This window comes from Amblyomma maculatum, chromosome 9 (assembly GCF_055883805.1).
Source record: "Amblyomma maculatum isolate TAMU_Amacu chromosome 9, ASM5588380v1, whole genome shotgun sequence".
Classification (NCBI taxonomy): domain Eukaryota; kingdom Metazoa; phylum Arthropoda; class Arachnida; order Ixodida; family Ixodidae; genus Amblyomma; species Amblyomma maculatum.
Window position 1 is genome coordinate 81776896 of NC_139352.1, and position 21042 is coordinate 81797937.

Here is a 21042-nt window from a genome sequence, read left to right on the forward strand (position 1 = left end):
AACAGAAAATACCGGAGTTGACGTAATAACAACAAATTTGCATACATAAAGGTCAATGGTCAATGTTGTATTTGTTGACATAATGCAATATGAGCAATTGGAACGCAAGTAATTTGCGTTGAGCTACGACTGACTGGCAGTTTTTGGTCTTAATTAGCTGCTACTACATTCATGACGTACTTTTTGTGCTCGCGGAAACCAAAGCTTTGTGGCTTTGTTGCCTTTTACGCCGGAAGCCGTCGTGTTTATTGTCCAATTAAATGCAACGTAGTGAATATTTACTGCGTGTAGAATAAAAATCTGTCCCCAAGAGTTGTTCGAGTTGTTTAAAATGAACGATGTAAATAACTTCAGCCGCAAGTTTTAAATACTCTTTAAGTTGCATTGTTAGGGTGAACTCTAGCGACTTAGGTGTCACCACTCGCCACTATAAAACTAGTCCTACGCATACACCCACCAGACGGAAAGCTGTTTTTTAATGGCGTGTGGACGTGCTTTGCGTGGTGGTTGCTGTGTCGGTATCCTCGCTGTTCCAAGTGGGATCTTTAATCGTTGTTAGTGGTACAAGGATTTGTTTATTTCGATGTGTTACGCATGATACATTTTCCACGAAGCCTTCTGCTGCGGCAATGGGCGACACGAAAGACGGTAAGATTCCTCAGGAATCCAACGAACAGCGTGGTAGCGGGGACGACTCTGAAGACGAAAGCGAAGTCCTAGAAGAGAGCCCCTGCGGCCGATGGCTCAAGCGGAGAGAAGAGGTAAATGCCGTCATTGCTCTACGGTCCTCTACGTTCACCGTGGGACGACCAGCCTTAAACTTCTTGTTAGCGAAAAAAAGACAAAACTGGGTCGTGCACAGGGCATCGCTAAGCTTAAGGGCTTTTGACAAATAGTATTCTGACAAATCGTTCGCGAGCCTACTATCGGCGCCACAACAACGTGATTCTTTCCGCTATCTGTGGCGTCTAATCGGTAGCTGGATTAAGTGACAGATGTGTCCAAAAAGGGGTACGTGTCTATTTGAAAGTCAACATCCCGGGAACGCCCTGACGTCGCCTGTACTTGTTTGCTTGTTGTTTACCGCACGAATTGTCGGCGCACGTCTGTCTCGCACTCTGCAATGATCGCGGAGCGCACCGCTCTACGTGCGCATGGGAGTTCGCGTGGCCAGTAAAAGTGCTGTTACGTCTACTGATGAGCGATTATGCTATGCTTCTTTGTGGTAGTGGCCTGCGCCCGACTCATTGCTGCACGGTTTCACAGATCGCCTGCACGAAAGATTCTTTACCAAGGGCGAATGTATCAGCTACATCGTCTGTCCATGTGACGACGTGCGGCCTTTTTGGGACTGAAGCCGTAGCGAGCACGTGTCTGCGAGGAGCAAAAACGAGACGAACAAACTTGATAATTTGATTTCAAAACTAATTTCAGCCGTTTTGGTTACCATATGTCGCTAAGCGCGCAGTGTCTGATGAGTGACATTCTACATTCTGTCTTACTAAATGCTTCTGCTGTGGCATATGCAGACTACTGCGTACTGTGCTGCTACCATTGTAAAATCACTTACCAAATACCTGTGAGGTGAGAGTGTGACCTTGTAGAATCTATGTAGGTACCAATATATTTCATTTGGATAGTGAAATTATGTTGGATACTGAACTTTAATAAAAGCAGTTGTTCACGTGAACTGATTCATAGGATTTAATGTCTAAAAGTGACTTAGGCATTGAGGGATGTTGATCAGACGAATTGAATACCTATTAGACTTGAGGAGTAAATAAAGTTTTCTGCACATCATATATGTTTTGAGGCATCGAAATGTTTGCTGCTATGGTCACTAGTGAAGGATGACTGATCTCCATTAGTCATACTGTGGTCACCTTTTTGCAAGTGGGATTGCCATACAAAGTTGCTTTATCTTTACGAATTGCATGGTCAGTGATCTGTGTAACATTCAAGTTATTCTGTTTATAAGAGTTATCAGCTAATGTTATCACTATATACATTGTTATAACCAATTTCAGTTGGTTATTCAGAGTGCTTTCAAGGTCTGTAAAGGAGAAAGACTTATAGGAAGTCTACTAACTGTACTGTCGCAGCCCCATCAGAACTTAGCCTCTAAATCCAAATTGCTCATCAAAACAGCTCCTCGGTTTTGGGGAGCAAGAAGCTTGCTCCAGGTCACCAATTGGAATTCGCCATTAGATGTGCCTTTCTTCCTGCTCTGGCACAGTCATTTTTTTTCTTTTGTTCCTGTTGCTTTTTACGGGTGGTTGTAAAGGTAACCCACTGAGGAAGCTACATGTTTGTGTATAAAATCTTGAGATCTTTGCAGCTGCTTTCCTTTGTTCGCTGTGCAGGTTCAGCAGCGGGACATTCCAGGCATAGACGCTGCCTATCTTGCGATGGACACAGAGGAAGGGGTCGAAGTTGTCTGGAATGAAGTCAAGTTCTCCGAAAGAAAAAATTTCAAGGCCAAAGAGGTATGGGGTGCATGGAAATTACTCCGTGCTCCTGTATATTTCAGCTGGGGTTCTTTTAAGGAAAGAAAATATCGGGAGGGGATCAATTGAGTTTTCTTTTTAGGTGGTGATGCTGGGAAAACACTTCTTGATAAGGATATCGATGTTCTTGATATACTGATAGTTCAGACTCGCAAAAATTCACATTACTTGATGGCACGACAGAAAAAGTTAACTATTTATTTCACACATAAATAAAACAAAAAGAGAAAACTATTTACATGACTGAAATGTTAAGTCAACGAAATCGGCCCTGGTTTAACTCAAGAGTGCATAGTCCTCTGTCTCCGCCCTTGGCGGGGACGGCAGCCAATAAGAAATTAGATGACACTTCCCACCAGTCGATAATCAGGGAAAGGAAAATCAAGTTTCCTTCAGCGAACCAAAGATTAGGGAAAGGATATCTGCTATCAAATACTTGGGAAAAGAGAGGTCCCAAGCAAACATACAAACAGCACTTAGGTGGCTGCAATCCGAACCTCTGCCTTCCCCTACGTTTCCTCTCCACACACGGGTACACGGGACAAATGCTGCGGGAACACTTTCTAATGAAACACTCAGTGCCAACTCCAGCTTAACCAAGCGCTTGTGTGCACCTGCAGCTCAAATGACCCATTGGCACCTCATCGGGCACTGGTCCGTCACCGTACACCTGCTTCCTCACAATAGGCTATATGCACATGAGCAGAGGGAATGATGAGAAGGCATAAAAAGACGTCCACTGGTCACAGAAAGGACATTCAACACTGTGAACACTACACTACGGAACGAGTGCAGTGGCGGGCGCCGGCAACAATAGAGCAGCCACTGAGCCTCCATCGTGCGTCTGCGGTTCCACCAATTTGGTAATCGCCGTGACTGGGGACAGGTGCACATCTCTTAGTAGCTACCTCGGTTCGTACGCTCTGTGTGGGAGACCGAATGGCGCGAAAGTTCACGGAACCTCACAGGATTTATATAATTTGTCTTTACGAGATATTTTGGGGGAATCATTCATTTGAGTCTGACTGTGTGTTTCTCATATTGAGCCACATACTACATGAAGAATGCACTGCCTCTTTCACTGAGCAACTGATACGTTGAGTCGAGGAAAGTGTTGTTGCATGAAATATGAGCTTGTTTATTGACTGATGGAAGGAGCAGATGACATCTCAGGTCTGACCGTGTGTTGCACTAGTGTTTTACAAATATATCTCTTGCATTTCTTGCAGTGTAGGCATAGAAAACTTCATCTAGAGTACCATCGTTCGAGATATCAGCCTTTGAATGCATATGTGCTTGTATTGCAGGAGAAAATACGGGAGGTGTTTGACAGCCTAGCTCAATTGGAGCACCCCAACATAGTCAAGATCCACAAGTACTGGATGGATAAGGATTCGGAGAAGCCACGAGTTATATTCATCACTGAGTACATGTCCAGTGGGTCACTCAAGCAGTTCCTAAAGAAAACAAAACGCAATGTCATCAAGCTTCCCCTGCAGGTATGGACCTGTGCGAGCATGTTTTTGCGGCATGCCTTTGTGGCCTTCTTGAAGTGTTAGATTCGGGGTGTGTCTGAAGGGGTGTCCGAAACGGCATTGGAAACGAGATATTAGCAGGGACGTTCAAGTGGACAAAGGTGTAGTGTATAAGAATGGAAGCCCTTCATTTAACTTGTTTATTCAAAGACTGCACTGAATTTTTGGGCTCGTTGTCAAGAAAGTTTTGCGTGCAAGTCTATTGCAAAGTCAGACTTTTACCTAGCAGTTGGCCGTTCTTACGTTTTGATGTTTCTGCTGCTGTTTTCGGGGACCTCTCATGTGACAGTGAATTCCTCTTCTCGCCTTCTTTTCACGCTTGGCTGCAAACTGTTTTCAGTAAACATTTTATTTGAAAGGAATTGGTTCCCAATTTTTCTTGCCATTCAGCATGGGATGTCGGGATTTTGCATAACATTGCCTAAGCTGCTTTTAAGAGAAGTCTGGTGTACAGTAGGCTAGCGGTTGGTGCTCCGGGGTTGAGGTTCGCATTTTAGAAATAAAAAAAAAAAAGCTTTGTCTTTGTTACTTGTCTGTACATATAATAGAAAGCTTTCCGCGCTCCCTACGTAGCTGTGCTTTGTTATGAATTGAATGGCCCACGAGCTTTGAAGTTGCATTTTCTTTCACTTCACTGGTGAGACCGTGTAGGAAAGGCTTTTCTTTGTGCTGCCGCAAAACGGTGATGTACTGGTGCTCTCTGTACGCTGACATGCCATTCACTTACAGTATCTACGTAAGCATTTGGACCGAGTGTGCCTTTGCACCCCAAAGTTCTTGTTACGCCAGCTTCAACTGCATGCTTTCCCAAGAACGACCAGACCTTGCTAAGCGTACTTGTAGCGACTGCAGGTGTGCAATCGGGAACAATAATTATTGTCTTCATGATGGAGAGGGAAGGTAGGACAGTATATGGTGACAAGATGCCTGCACTGTTCTCTATGCTTTTTCTCATGGAGTGCATTAAGTTGCATGGAAAATCTTTGTTCTTTTAGGGTGTGCTTAGTCTGGTGTACGTGCTCTGCGTAGGTACTCCCGTGATCTACATAGAGGTTGCATGTCATTTTCAATGTGCAGCCAATGTTGTAGCTAAAGCTAGCGTAACTCACAAATAGAAAACAGCTTATAGAATTGCCTATAGAAAATAGAAAGTCGAAAATAGCGTAAATCACAAGATATATTGTTTCGATCATGGCCGTCATGAGTTTTACGATGGCATCATTGGTAGAATTGAGAGCGCAAGCTATGGTGTCATGGAAGGTGCGTTTGTACTTACTACTTACACTGCTTAAATGGCAAGGGACTGAAAATCATGAGTTTCACTGTGGAATCAAATGCATTCTTTTGAAATTGTCATAAGTGTCACTTTTAACCGCAGGATTTGCTTATGCATTCCCTCCCCCCCTTTTTTTTTTTAGTGTTATTAGAGTTTGGAAAGTATAATGCTTTCGTAGTGCATAAATAAACCGCTACATTGCCCTGTCACCTTTTGCTGTTGTATCTTACTGCTGTTTTTATAACTCAAGACACTATCATATTGTCTGAAATAGGGAAGGCAGAGCTTTATATAAATATTTTTTGTTTTGCTGTTTAACCAGCCAAGTGTGTTCCCGGGCCCATCTAACCACCAGTAGCAGCCAGTTATCACAGAGGCCTTTATTCTTCTGCATTGTTTATTAGTTTTTCTATGTAAAACTTAATGGGGATGGGCTTTGGAAGAGAGGATTGGAATGTGCTTCAAAGCAGGTGAGCTTGTTTGCGTTAAACATGAAAGATTTTTAAGCATGTTATCACAAGATGTGAAGTATCATCCTGTGGCTTACTCACTATCGGTCAGCATAACTTTCAGGCCAGTTACATTAGTTAACTTGTACAGAAAATTTGGAATAAATTTTTTAGTGCCGCACAAGTAGTATATCGTTTCTTGTGCTAATTTCATGAAATACGGATTTAATGCATACATTTAAAATTGATGGTTGAGCGACACGGGTGTCATGCATCCTTAAGAAATGTCCTAAAAAAATGTAAACCTCTATATATGAAGGGAATTGTGGGCTTCTTGAAGTGCTTAATAATCAAGTGGGAGTTCATATCGAAACTTATCCTGGAAGCTTTTCTCTTAAGATTTTGAGAAAGTAAGTGTTACCTAATCTCTTCACTCATTTAATTTTAACGCATTATTAGTGTAACTGAGATCTGCATGTTCTCTCCAAACGAAGCCGTGCCACATATACGAGCAACTGTGGCTGTTTTATTCATGTTTATCGCAAACCAGCTTGCTGTCTTTGTTGCCTCGGAGACTGATCACACTTTATACATCAGCCTTGGGGAGGTTTGGCAAACTCGTCACAATTCTTGTCAACTTCTCGTGCTTGCAAAATTGCCTTTCTCCGGCTAGCCTTAGTATAACTTCACCAGATTCATATTAAATCTCCTTGCAGTTGGGGCAATCTGAGGCATGCTCGCTTGAGGAGTATTCATGATGGATTTTAGGCTTCTTACTTTTCTGAAACGGGTGCCCAGTGCTCATTTAGTTGACGAACATAAAAAGGTAAAGTGTGATCTAGTCTCTTTCTAGTTCTTCTCTCCTTGTGTTCGCCGTCGCCATGTGTTGCAGTGTCTCCTGTCGCCGGCACGCGTCATCACCTTTGCAATTTTCATTTTAGGCATGGAAGAGATGGTGCAACCAGATTCTCTCCGCCCTAAGGTGTGGTCCCAGCATTTGATGTCTTAAAAAACAAACGCGCGGCTGGACTGTTGCTCAGTCCGCCGACCGTTGCCTGTCTTTTTGGCCGAAGGGCCGTGCCTCGCACTCTTTCGCGGGCCGGCCCGAAGGCGCTGTGGCAAGGGCCCTCTTTCGCACCTCACGGGCGTCTCTTCTCCCCCACCTTTCTCCCTCTCTCGGCAGTTACCTCCATTCTTGTTCGCCGCCAATCTTGCACGGCAACATGACCTGCGACACCATTTTCATCCAGCACAATGGCCTTATCAAGATTGGATCAGGTTTGGTGGAGCATCCCTGTCTTTGTTTTCCAATTCGTGCACTGCTTGGAGATGGCAGCCCGTGTATGTTCAGAGCTACTTTTTGACAAAACTGAAGCTAAGTTGATGGTAAAGCTTCAGTTCTTTTTGTCTCAGCAATTGTGAAACTCTTGCCAAAGAGCATTATTTTTTTTCTTGCATTTGTCACATTGACTTCCTGCAAAGTGGGAGCAAAGCACTGTAGCTAGTCTGCTTTAACCACTTTTAATGATTAAATAGGTGGTGGTGGTTCTCGTTTGTTCACGCACGTTGTTACAGGAGTAGGAAATAAGTGTTGTTTGAGGACTGAGCACAGAAAGCAGGAGCCAAGGGGAGCAGACTGGGGACAGTTTTTGTAAAATTAGTTTGAACGAATGAGTAAACATAACGTGAGAAAACTTGACAAAACCTATGTTTAGTAATAGATTTATGTGCTTATGCAAGGCCAGGACAGGTGAAATTCCATAATGTTCTTGAAGAAAGGATAAAACTGTGCCTGCCATAAAGGATGCCTGTTTGTTGTCTGAGGTTGTCATGTTAACTGTACTGTCAGACATTGAAAGCGAGTGTTAATAAGGGATAGCTAAGTATTTAGATGTATGAAATAGACAGCTCAGCTCTGTCATCATTTGCTTGATATTATTTTTCTGCCCTTTGAGGTTCTTTATTCTAGCATTTTGTTGTGTGTGCATTGTTTTCGGGCTACCAAAGTTCTTGCTGGAGAGTGAGCAGATTACTGACCAGAAGTAAAACACAAAACTAGAATGGCAGCTATCACTGATGTGTCACTGCAGGTAGGGAATCAATATCTCTGCTTATCATTTCGCAGCCTTAGATCTTTTGTATGGCCAATAATCTGGTCGTATTTGGTGGTAGCGTGGTGGACGTAAATGGATGATCAGATGAGCGCATAGTAAAACTCTTAAGGTATTGATTTGCGTATCCTAAGATTTTAAGACTGTATTTATATGTGGGTGGAATACAGAAGTTTGTAAAGATTGCGTATATTTTTTGTTCTTAATGAGAAAATTTTCATTGAAATAACAGATGCTGATTGGGTTATCTGCTGGAAGTTGGGGTCTATAGCATGCAAAAAAAGTAATGTTGCAGGGCTTGAGTGTGTTTTTCTGGTTTCGAGGTTGCCTTAGATGAAGCTGTCTTTTATTTGAGCTTTCTGATAGTGTTATGTGATTTCATTCACGTAAATGTGCTTCATATTGCATAATCCAATCCACTAAGGCACTTTATATATTTGAATTTTTCTCCCACTTTTGTAAAATTTGCAAAGATCTCATAATTGATGGTTGAGTTTAGCCTGACAGGCATGGTTTTTTTGTGTGTGCATATTTTAGAGAATATCAGGAACTGAAGTTAGGTTTTGATGCTAGGAATTGGCCCGGTGGCATGCATACGAGTGTATTTGAGATTTCACTATTAATATTCAAGCGTATGTGGTTCAGAACTGTGTCTATTTTAATATTACAAGCGTATATGGTACAGAACTGGGTCTTGAAAGCTTTGCACCAGAGGAGGCCTAGAACACAACAGATTTGGGAAGGTTTGGTTTATTTTGTGAGGGTTAACGTCCCAAAGCTACTCAGGCTACGAGGGGCACTATATTGGAGGACTCCAGAAATATAGACCACCTGGGGTTCCGTGCACTGACGTCATACAGCTCACAAGCGTCTTGCTTTTCGCCTCCATCGAAAAGCGACAACGGCCACCGCTGGGGTTCGATCCCGCTTTCTCGGGTGCAAAGGCAGGGCAGACTTCGGAAGGTTGTGCACATGTAGTAAAGGAGCAAGTGCAATAATGTTAAGAGCTAGTAGCATAAAAATGTTACAACAGCTCAGTGCAGCAAGAAGACAAGAGAAAGGACAGGCATAGAACATTCGCCATGGGAATAATATTGCACTTGGAATTTCACGTTAGTTCTGTCACAAATAAAATGCATGCCATAGTTTCTTGGGTTAATGAATTTTAGGAGTACATGCCAAAAAGCAGTGAGTAGGTCATTTTTAATTCGGAAGCACTGGTCTTAGCATTGCATCACTTAAAAAAAAAAATTTGTGTGGGGACCAGAGGCTTTGTGCATTGGCCAAGCTCCCCTTTAATAACTTCTTCTGTGTTTCTCTTCTAGTGGCACCTGATGCAATCAACCATCATGTTAAGACATTTCGAGAAAACATCAAAAATGTCCATTTTGTGGCACCTGAGTATGGAAGTAAGTCGAGTACGTGTCTGGCACTGGGCCGCTTTCTGCCTCTTTCTCTCCTTCCTGTCTTTTTGCTGTCCTCCATTTGTGACTTGCACATTTTTTTACCCTTTTCCTCCACTTGTTCTCTTCCATCTTCTCACTCTTTTCCACTTCTCCATGAGTGTTGTCTTTTCTTTTTTCCTTCTGCCGTTATAGTCCAAGTTATTTTCAGCTGCCATTGACCCATTGTTATTTATTTATTATTTGACATCAGTTATTGTTGTGTAGTTTGCACCGCAGACTGCTATCAGCTCCCTTTCCCCCAGTGACGGTTGAGTTTCATCAGAAATTAGAAATAAGGCAAATGTGTCAGCTTATGAGATCGGGATTGGCATTAGATGCGTTATTATTCCTAGTGTTATGTTGTATGACATAATTTTGATGGCTAGTTCAGGCATGAATCTCACCTTGGTGTAACTAATTTATGCAAAGAAACATAGAACTCTCGTGTAGTTTTGCTAGATTCTCTTGGCTCTGAATAGTACGCATTTCTTTGCTTGCACAAAACTTACACTTTAGGAGAAAAAAGCACGGGTGATGCAGACATGTTTCTATGAATAAGCAGGTTCACGTGATGGTGTGAGGTGTTCAGGTGTAGCCGTCCGAGTTTTTAGTTCGAGACCCGAATTCATCTGAAATGGCCCCTGTTATGTGACCGTGCTTTCTAACTGCCTTTATTATCTTTTTTTTCTTAAGCAGCTTGAATAGATTGATTAAACCTCTTAATTTGTTTTACTCTTGTACTGGCCTTTCCTTTTTTTCTTTTTTTGAGCATTCATGTTTCTTTGCAGCTGCTTCTGTCGTAACACCTGCTGCCGACATCTACTCTTTCGGGATGTGTGCCCTTGAGGTGAGTACCGCACCATGATAACTTAGTCACTTGCGGAATTCATCTGTAGCTCTGGCTGCATTCTGTTGATCACTCTACAAATACGGCAAAAGGTGGTAATTGATCCACGAGGTAAACAAAGGTACTAAAGCTTTAGCTAGTCTGAGGACAATTCATACTACATGAAAGCTTTCTAAATTGTTAGGTGGCCTTATTGCATGTGGCACGATTCTGTGTTCTTACACAGTTATTATTCTTATGCAACAAGATGCAGGCAATAGTCTATTACCAGTTGCTAAAGTACAGCGTATTCTGGTTTGGTTTGGTTTATGGGGTTTAACGTCCGAAAGCGACTCAGGCTATGAGAGATGCTGTAGTGGAGGGCTCCGGAAATTTCAACCACCTGTGGTTCTTTAAAGTGCACAGACATCACACAGCACAGGACACCTTGCTTTTCACCTCCATCGAAAGCCGGCCACTGTGGCCGGGATTCGATCCCGCCTCCTTGGGCACAGCAGTCAAGCACCCTAACCACTGCACCACCGCGGCGGGTTGCAGCATATTCTATGGAGAGGACAGGCTGGGGTGTCTATTAGGATGCAGGTGTTCCCAACATTCGGTAGTAGTTTTTTTCTCCGAGGCAGGTTGATAGTAAGAAATGCAGCATTCTTAAACAAATTTTCTGGCTTCTTTTGTTGTGTGAGAGATTGAAGGCTCTGCCTAAATAAAGTGTCGCATGCTGGTTGAGGGCTTCTGTCACAATGTGGTAAGTCTCCTTTTCCTTTCGTTTTCGTCTGCCAAATCCTTTCGAGCTTTAGTAGCGTGCACTCGAAAGTTACAGCCATTCACTGTTTTTCTTAGATGGCAGCTTTGGAGATTCCGGGAAATGGTGATTCTGGCACGCAAATCACCGAGGAGGTCGTCAACAAGACAATCGAGTCATTAGAAAATCCCCAGCAAAAGGTAAGGTATTTTTCTTTTATCTGATGAGACATGACTGCTAGTTGGAGCAGGTTTATAATAATAAGGAAGCAATTCCTAGCATCTGAGTAGACCAGCTATGCACATTGCTTGTGATCTCTGCATTGTGCAAGAAGATGTCGGACTTTCGAAAACTAAAATGACATACATGGCCTGAAAATAGTGGAGACTACATGAGGCTGTGTTTATATATATATATATATTTTTTTTCAGGACTTCATCCGCAAGTGCTTGCGGAAGAACCCCCAGGAGAGGCCCACGGCCAGAGAGCTCCTCTTTCACCCCGTCATTTTCGAGGTGCACTCGTTGCAGGTCCTTGCCGCACACGTCATTGTCCAAAGTGCCTGTGAGTCTTCGGTGCCCCCTACCCGCGTGAAAAGATCTTGCGTCTATCATAAGCACGGTTGTGGCTTGGCCTTCGTGTTGGGAAAAAACGCTCGTTTTGTTCTGTAATTGCCTTCACTGCTTTGGGTATTAGGCAGCCTGACACAGGTTTGGTGGCCATAGTTTTAAAGGAATCACGAGAAGTGAGTCGTGCAGGTCGCTGCTTCTACAATCTAGCACTATTTGAAGGTGATCACATCAGGACTAAGCTGCTCGAAAGAAACTGCTTGAACGCTGTTTATTTAGCCAGAACGCAGCAACAAATCCACATGCTTAGCTAGCCAAAAGACTTCTGTCTTGGGCCATCATGTTTATTTTAGACTAAGCAACCATCACGACAGAAAAAAAAAAGTATTTTGATTCGTTTTACCGGAACAAATGTAATAACCTTCAAATCGTGCTAGACTGTACTTTAGTGCCTCAGTGGAGTGAAGGGCTTGTAAATTGCAATAGAAATGGATTGCTGATGAGAAGTAGCGCATTCTGAGTGTAACTTACTGCATAAATGGTTTCTTTTTTCCTTTTTTTTTTTTTTCCTTTTTTTGGAAAAGCAATGTCACCTTTGAAGACACTAGCAGCACCGTGTCATGGCTACACACCCGAGCTGCTAGTGAAGCTATGCTCGGTTGACCCTTTGTATTGACACTGATTTTATTCATGAACAATTACGACTGTAATGTCTATAAATGCCTGGCTAGTTGCCATGAGGCTTGCCCTACTCACTAACAGAGCATCTTGCAGTGAAGAATCCGGATTTCACTAGTGCCAGTTTGGCTAAAGACAGCAGTTTTAATTTTAGTGCGTAGTTACAAAAACAACAAAAACAGCTCATGAAAAGGTGAGGAAATATGAAGACTTGTTCTGGATTTAATAAGCAGAGCATTAAATGCTTAGTGAGGAAACATTGGTCGGCTTTACATGTATGCAGTCGAACAGAGTATATAGTGCATGCATAATGAAAGATACCATAGCGAGATCATTGTGAAATAATTTTAGTAGTTGATTAGTGAGAAGTTTCAGCAGAGGTAAAGGTCTCCATGTTACGTCAGCCTGACATTCCTGTGGTGTTACAGAAAAGAAGTAATAAATAAATCAACTGTGTCATGGTTCCACTCTGCGGCCTGTCCAGGCTTAATTGAGCCCGTTTTTTTTTCTCCAGCCTATCATCCAGACCAGTTGACAGACGAAGCGGTGCTTTCAAGGTACAGCCAGGCAGACATTGTGGCCGAGATTTCGCATCGAGACGGCCGTGTTGGCGTCGAGCTACGAAAGAATGAGGTGCCCAAGCTGGAGCTGGAAAAATTGCTTGAAGATGTTAGGTGTGTGTGGTAACCATTTTGAAAGCCATTGGACAGAGTGTTCACACTGCATTTTGTGACAAGAATTCAGTTTGGGGACATTTGGACCCTTTCTCGTAGGGAGCATTAAAAAGCGAGAAAAGTTGATTTAGTGCAGCCACTTAACTTGGGTGAATTAGTATGAATTTTGTTATGGGTTGCTGACTAACGTTCCAGAGGACAAAGTGGCCAAATGGTTGCTATCATTAGCCACAGGAATAGTTTTGTTATGGGACAGAGCTCTTTTGTGCAAAATTTAAAAAAAAGCCGCTCTTTTTGAAAATTTTGAAAGTACTGGCGACTGTGGGTGGGGTGCGTGGTTCCCAAATGCTGATTGCTTTTATAGTGGTTCACATTTTCATGCCAATTCCTTTCTTTATTCTGGTTTAGTATATGGTTTACCGCAGTATTTAGCGTGAAATTTTAACATTTATTATAAACAGGGCATCCTACAAAATGGTCAAATCTACCATGACCTGTTCTGTTCCTTTCAAAGGGTTGTTATGGGCGTGAAGAAAAACAGAAATGATAAACTCTCCATATATTCAGTATTAGCCTTCAAAATTTCCATATGAGCCTAAATATTTGAAGAATCTGACAATTTAAGCTTTCTTTCTGAACACTTTTTATTTTACTTTCTTGCAGTCTTAGCAAATCTTGCTCCGTTGTACGGAAGGTACTTTCAAAAAGAAAGAGCATATGTGCAGCTTATCTTATCTCTAAAGCTCTGAAGTCGTATTCTGTGCTACCAGCACCCAGCTGCTTCTTTTTTAAGCTTGCTGCTCACTTACTTTCCCAGGAATGGCATCTATCCTCTGACAGCGTTCGTGATGTCACACCAGCCAATCGTGAGGCCCCGGGCATCGTCACCAGAGGTGTCCGAGTCGGTCCAGTCTGCGTCACCGGAGCCGTTCGATGCCGAGACACGCCGCATCATAAACATGATGTGTAACATCAAGCAGCAGGAGGAATCTCAAAACTTCGTCGTGAGTCTCGGTTTGCAAAAATATTTTGTTTCTTATTTTGACGCAGTGAGTACGGTACCCGCATTTATAATCATTAACTCGCTGCTCTCTCTTATTGGCATTTGCAGAGGGTGAGAAGAAGTTCTGCACTACTGAGATATGCAAATACCATTTCACAGAGGGCACCTTAAAAGTAGAAAGGAAATGTACTTGCCATTGTTGTTCTTGGTAATAATAACTGATTAGGAGACAGTTGTTTTATTTCTAAACATTGTTGCCAGCACATAGTCAACACAATGACCATGCGTGCCTTCAGACTTAAGGTTGGGTACTGTGCTACAGGGCACTGGGCTAGTTTGTTCTGAGCGGGGAAAAAAAAAAAGTGCGAGCTTTATTATTTTTTTTTAATCTGAAAATTTTTAGTTTTAAGCCAAGCTCACTAAGCTGAGAATCTGTACCACAGATTCGCTCTGTGCTTTTACTACATAAGTTCACATTGTTTGGTTGTGACGGGGGAAAAAAAAGAAACAAAGCATTTTGACAACAGGAAAAGGTGCACTTAGGTATCCCTTGAAACGTTGGTCGAAGAGCAGAAAGCGGTGAGTCTGACTTTGTCTGCGATCGTGGTTCTACAGAACTGCTTTGTTTGATGATGTGACACTGCGGTGGTGACAGTGTGGTCTTGATTGTCGCAGATGACACTCCTGCTGCGAATGGATGACAAAATGAATCGGCAATTAACCTGCGAACTCTCCATAAAGGACACGCCCTCTGTGCTGGCTACGGAGCTTGTCCACTATGGTTTCATCAACAAGGTTAGTGCGTTCCACATCTGTGCTACTGGCCTCGTTCCTTTCCTCGTGGTGTGGAGACTCAACAATGCTTTCAGCCTAGTAGTATCATCTGACTTTCTTTCTCTGACATTTAGAACGTAAACTCTTTTGATCAACAATACTGCCTTTCCTCTTCAAGCCCAGGAGCAGCAGAATCGTTTCTCTATATGAAAAGCAAAGCAAACATATTGTTATTGGTAAGATCAGACAAAGTGAAACTCCTATGCCCCATTCATTGGCGGTGAACATGCTGATAGTGCATAAAGTAAATAGTCTTCTCAGCAAAGTCATGTTTGGGGCATGTGTTTAAAAGTAGAACCCTTCTATAGCAAAGTCACTCGGACCAGCAAAAATATTTACTATATCAGCTGTTGGCGATGAAATAATTTGAAGATGCTGTCTCGTAATAAATGGCTACTTAGAACATTTTGTTGGTTTATAAGAGAAACAGCCAGAGTGCTTTCAGGCCTTCTCTTGTTGTCTCCTTATGCAATCTTTTTTTTTTTTTTTTTTTTTTTAGCTAGATCCTGGAAGTACCGTTTTAATGAATACAACATGGCCACGCGAATAAAACAAGTTTGATTTCATGTGAAAATCAAAGCTCTGCTTTAACACGGCTTCGTCTGCTGCTATTCCTGTCACCGAAATGGCAGTAGTTGAGAAATGCTTGCAACGCAGGCAGTCGCGGCAAAACTGCGCACGTCATGCCTCCACTACTCTCTACCCCTACCTCGTGTTTCGCGCTGCCCAGAGCTGAAAACTTTTGGCTGTTTCTTGCTGCACTTCTCTTTTACACTCTTTTACTTTCTCAACAGACCAAGCCCCACCTTCTTTCCACATTCGTAGACAGCTTTACTTCTTTTCCCCTATGTACCACATGCTTTGCCTTGCAGTTCCAGGTCCCTCACAAAGCTGGCTCCTCAAAGCTGCTAAGCTTAGTGGCAAAGCCACCTCAAGAGACCTTCTGTTATCGTTTTATGATTTAACAAAGAAAAAAGAAAAAAAATCGCCTCCCCACCCCAGATTGGGCATGTGCCACAATGTCAATTTGTGGTTTCTTTGAAAGTATGTCGACATGGCCAGACCTGCTATACTGTAACCAGTTTTTTTACTAAGACTGTTCTCACTTTAAGCAAACAAAAAAATGCACAGTCGTCTATGGGAGGTGGACTTGGGCTTCAGTTTCACTTTACTATATCCAAGTTTACTATAGTGGTATTCGTCATTACAGGAAGCTGGACATAAATAAATCTGCTTTGTTGATTCTATCATTTTGCATGCTGCCACTTATTTGCGGAGGAGGTTTTCCCAAAGGTCAAGCTGTGAATGCAAACTCAAAACTAGCTCGCATTTTATTTATTTTTTTCATCCACATCTAACTCTAAGCTTCTATCAAAGCCAGTTGTGCGACGCCTTTGTGAATCAGCCAGCACAAATGTGTCCTTGTTATTTCCTTTCGCACCTCTGTGCAGGATGACCGAAACATGGTGGAGGTTCTGATCCAGGACACTCTAAGTCGCAGCCACATTCCGGGCATTCCCAGCCCAGGAGCTACGCCTGTCTCCATTGGTGCTGCGTGACCCCTGACCATTCATCTTTTAACTGTGGCGCCATCTCTAGAGTGGACTTTGCGCTTAGTGACAGAGGGGGGCATATGTGTGTGTGGTGTGCGTGTTCCCAGTTGGGTGTGTACATTCGTGCTTGTCCGAGGAACCGTCAGTTTTTCTACGCATGGTCGTGCATGGAATGACAACGGGCTGCATTGGCATCGGCATCGACAGCTCCTGGTCGCTTTTTGAGAGAGCGACACAACTGCCGTCATCGAGGCCAAAGTCCATGACTGTTCTCCTTATTCGTGCGAGTTGTCGCTGGCTTTATTACTTCTTTACCCCTTTTTTATTTCTTTTTCTTGGTGGCTCTAAGAAGCGAGCCGGGGCCAAGCTTAGTCATGTGCTGTACAGAAGTTTGTTATGTGCACGGTGTGAAACGGAGGGCACTTGTCGAGCCTAGCGTAGGAAGCGTGTAACGTGAGGAGCTGGGCCAGACTGGTGTCGTTTTGAGAACTTACCCAAGCGCAGTTTGTCGCTTGCTTCATTGTGCGAAGAAGCGACGCGCCATAGTTAAATTTGGTGCTTGGAAATCGACTATGTTTATGCACATGCGATTGCTGAAAGCTGCGTTTGTTTACGAAAGTCTCTCTGAGTACACCTTCCCTATATTTTTATTATTTTTTTCAGACCAACACCCATGTTGTGTGGCCAGCAAAAAAAGTTGGATTTTTGTTTGCTGTTAAACATGACTGGCAGCTGCAGCAAAATACAATGGGCGCACTTTTTTTTGTGCCTGGCACCTTTGTTTTGCCACATGAATTTTGCATACAACATGCTTTACAGGTTGACAATATGATGTTCTTGGTATTATACTCGTGCTTTTTTTTTTTCCCCCACATTAGAATGTTCGTCTAGCACAAGCGTGGTCCTTCACGTCTCGCCAGATCTGTGAGCTTGATTGCTCGACGAGATAGTTTGTTTTATAATGCCCACAATCGCACGAAGGTCATCAGGATAGCAGAATAGGGGACATGTCGTCTGCTGTTGTACGGGACAGAAACCGGGGGTCTTGCATGTGCCGGATGATTTAACATGCATTCCCTTTTTGTTTTTACAATGTCGTTTGTACGAAAAGCAAAGAGAAGGCCTTTTTCTTTTTCCCGTCTGTCCCTTTTTTCTCTCATGTATAATTGACTCTTTTTATTTGTTGTTTTTGGACAATAGCAGTTTAACCTGTGTTCTGCATTGAGGTAGTAGTAACTGTTGCTAAACTGGAAATATTTGTGGCGCACTTAGACTCTGCTCTAACAGTGAGTGTGTCCTCTTTGATTGGCACGTGGTTAATGATTTGCATGTATTACTATGCATACTATGTAATACTGTGTATTACTATCAGGCTGTGAGTACAAAGTTGAAATTTGATGTTATCGGAAGACGTTGACATCTATTGGGTGAGTGCTGCTTATAAATGGCATATCAAGGTATCTAATGCATTTGGTAGCCACTTGACATCTAATGACAGATTACTTAGAAACAGGATTTCTAGTTTCAGGTAGATGCCTTAATTTTGGGGGCTGGGTTTTCTTGAAAATGGGAGTTGTTGTCTATACGAAAATGAGAGAAAACTATGGAGCACTAAGAAATTGAAATTGAAACCTGTGTGCTTATGAAATGTTAACGTTTGACTTTCCTTTTTTTTTTTTTTTTTTTTTTTTTTTGCACGTCCGTATCATATTATACCACCTTCTGGGACTAAAGGGAAAAAAATCAGAAGCGACCTAAAATCTGTAACCTTAGTGCTGTTCCCTTCTTCTAAGGTCATACTTTTTGTGCAGTGTATACTGTTTTTATCTTCAACTACAGCTGTTGCCATATCTTGCAGTATATATGTGTGTGTCAGCCTTACCAGTTTGGCACTTTTTTGTTTGTTGCACAATGTTTGCCTCTATGATCAAAGGTGGCAGGCTTTCTTCAGGCAACTTGATATGACTTTCGAAATAATATAAGAATACTGAGATGCAGTTTCAGCATATACAAGGTTCATATTATATGGCACATTAGTCAGAATTTTTCTGTATTCATTTTCAAAAGTTTATCATTTTACTTTAATGAGCTTTTTTTGATACTACCTTTGTGCTGCTGTTCCGTGGGAAGAATCTGCATGACATTTGCCTTTAAGAATAAAACTTGAGCCTTCACATCTTTGTTGTGTAGTTCATTTTGACCTTTCACAGTTTCTGGTCATGGGAGTGCTTCCAGAATTTGATCTGTGGTAAAGAACAACTATGAAATCATGTGCATGCTAGTGGATGAATTCGCATAGCTTGACATCATCAGCCTGACTATCACTGCAGGGTGAAGGCCTCTCCCATATTTCTCCAATTAACCCGGTCCTCTGCTAGCTACATCCATTTGACACCTGCAAACTTCTTGACCTCATCTGCCCACCTAACTTTCTGCTGCGCCCTGCTACGCTTTTCTTCCCTTGGAATCCAGTTGTTACTCTAGGTGACCATCGGTTATCCTTTCTTTGTACCACATCTCCTGCCCATACCCATTTCGTCTTCCTAACTTCCGCTAGAATATCAGAGTTAATTCTCTGACCCACTCTGCACGTTTCCTATCTCTTAACGTTATCCCTACCATTTTTCTTTCCATAGCCCTCTGAGTTGTCCTCAAATTAAGTAGAACCTCTTTTTTTAGCCTCCACGTTTCAGCCCCATAGGTGAGTGCAGGCAAGATGCAACTGTTGTATACTTTCCTCTTGAGTGATACCGGTAAGTTGGTAGTCACAATCTGGAAGTGCTTGCTAAATGGGCTCCATCCCAATCTTATTCTCCTTATTTCCCTCTCATGGTCCGTATCTGCGGTTACTACCTGTTTAAGTAGACATTCGTCTACTACTTCGTGTTTCGCTGCCTGACGTAAACTGCTGTTCCTTCCCGAGGCTGTTGAACATTACCTTAGTCTTCTGCATATTGATTTTCAAGCCAACCTTTCTACTTTTGTTGTCTAGGTCATCAATCATTATTTCCAGTTCATCCCCTGAGTTGCTTAGCAAGGCAATGCCATCAACAAATTGCAGATTACTGACGTATTCTCCATCTACCCTTATTCCTAACTGCTCCCATTCCAAGTTTCTGAATACTTCTAAGCAAGCTTTGAATAGTACTGGGGAGATCGTGTCTCCTTGTCTAACAACTTTCTTTATAGGAATTTTGCTTCTTAATGCAGAACTATGGTTGATGTGCAGCCCCTATATATATCTTCAAGCACTTTCACATGTGGCTCGTCTACACCCCGATTTCGCAATGCCTGCATAACTGCCGAGGTTTCTACTGAGTCAAATGCTTTTTCGTAATCAATGAATGCTATGTATAAGTGCTGGTTATATTCCGAGCATTTTTCTATCGCCTGGTTGATGGTATGGATGGTATGGGGACGCTAAGGACTTGAAAAATTACAGACCAATCGCTTGTCTTGCGATGTAGTAAAATTTCGGTGAAACGAATCCGGTTGATACGAATTTCGGAATGATACGAACCTACGAAATTCCCTGGCCAGAGTGCATTGTATACAATCTGCAAAATTTTGAATGTTCTGAACACTGTCCCGCCCTTCTGCGGATGATATAAACGCGCGAACTGCGACCGCAACCTTGAGAACTACGCACTGCCGCACATGTTGAATTCGCGATCGCCAGCCGCGCTGTATGTGCGCATATCACGAGCATTTTGCGGTAACGCGTGGCCCACGCTTCGCCTACGTCACGATTGTCTGTCGGGCTCAAGCCTCAAAAAGTTTTCAGCGATGCGTTGCCCACAAACCGCAGACGTCACAACCGCGGCCGAAATGGCTTAATCGGCCGCGCTTCCTTCTGGATGCCTCTCGATGGTTCCACTTGCACTGCTTTCTACGGTGGGCACGCCTAGAGTTGAAAGAGGACCACCGCGGCCTTGCTGCCGCCATATGTACTACATTGCACTTGGAAGCGTCGGATTGGAACCGGCAGCGCGCACGATGGGGCGCGGGATGCTAACTTAATTTATTTCCCTATTTCGGCTCCCCTATGCGACGTATATCGACCATATGCGAGTGCATGTATTTACCACCGGCGATGAGCACTTGTACAGATGGTCTTCAATGGAGAACAAAGATTTGAGCTGTCCCGTGAAAAGTGCTTAAAGGTACTCTGTGTTGGGGAGACGATTTGAAAAAAAAAAAAAAATTGTGCAGAAAAGGTAAATCACGGGATACCCGTTTAGAATTCTAATCAAGCTTACCCCATGGTCATTAATTCTGTTGAGCCCGTTCATTTATGAGTCGTATTCTTATCAGCGTTTCTGCCTTAAATGGATCCGGTTTATCGCCCTTATGTCTCCATCGTCGCACTTTTAGCCTATATTTATTCCAAAAAATCTATAATTGTCCCACGCGCCATCTAACACGCATAACAGCGCGCACCAGTCAACTACATATATTGCCTGTACGCTCTTGTGTACTGTCACCATTTCAATTTTTTTTGCCACCAACAACTGCAGACTGGAAATGCCTCCCGAGCGACATTGCTGCTAGCACCTGCTCATGGCATTTCATTGACACTTACTAGCTACATATCCTGGAGGTCCAACAAGCCCTCATCCAACAGGTGTGCAAACCTGGACTGAGGAAGCCACCCACCAAGCTCAAGAACATTCCTTGCTGCCTTATGGTCATAATGAAGTTCTCACTCACTCACTCACTCACTCACTCACTCACTCACTCACTCACTCACTCACTCACTCACTCACTCACTCACTCACTCACTCACTCACTCACTCACTCACTCACTCACTCACTCACT

The 21042-nt window shown here is 42.9% G+C and overlaps 1 protein-coding gene across 1 annotated transcript; it reads left to right on the forward strand.

Moving 5' to 3' along the window:
- The first annotated feature begins 374 nt into the window (after positions 1-374).
- Positions 375-18397, forward strand: Madm (MLF1-adaptor molecule). Its single transcript, XM_084579248.1, has 13 exons — positions 375-761; positions 2364-2486; positions 3815-4006; positions 6709-6749; positions 6951-7045; positions 9204-9287; positions 10112-10170; positions 11011-11112; positions 11344-11476; positions 12674-12833; positions 13651-13837; positions 14512-14631; positions 16122-18397. The coding sequence occupies exons 1-13, from the start codon at positions 630-632 to the stop codon at positions 16227-16229; spliced, it is 1536 nt and encodes a 511-aa protein (XP_084435374.1). The 5' UTR covers positions 375-629; the 3' UTR covers positions 16230-18397.
- Positions 18398-21042: the final 2645 nt, after the last annotated feature.

Bases quoted from the DNA above. Each gene is read 5' to 3' on its own strand.
- Madm (XM_084579248.1), top strand. From the start codon at position 630: ATGGGCGACACGAAAGACGGTAAGATTCCTCAGGAATCCAACGAACAG. The intron at 9,288-10,111 runs GTAAGTCGAGTA...GTTTCTTTGCAG, and splicing joins TGTGGCACCTGAGTATGGAA to CTGCTTCTGTCGTAACACCT. The intron at 10,171-11,010 runs GTGAGTACCGCA...TGTTTTTCTTAG, and splicing joins TCGGGATGTGTGCCCTTGAG to ATGGCAGCTTTGGAGATTCC.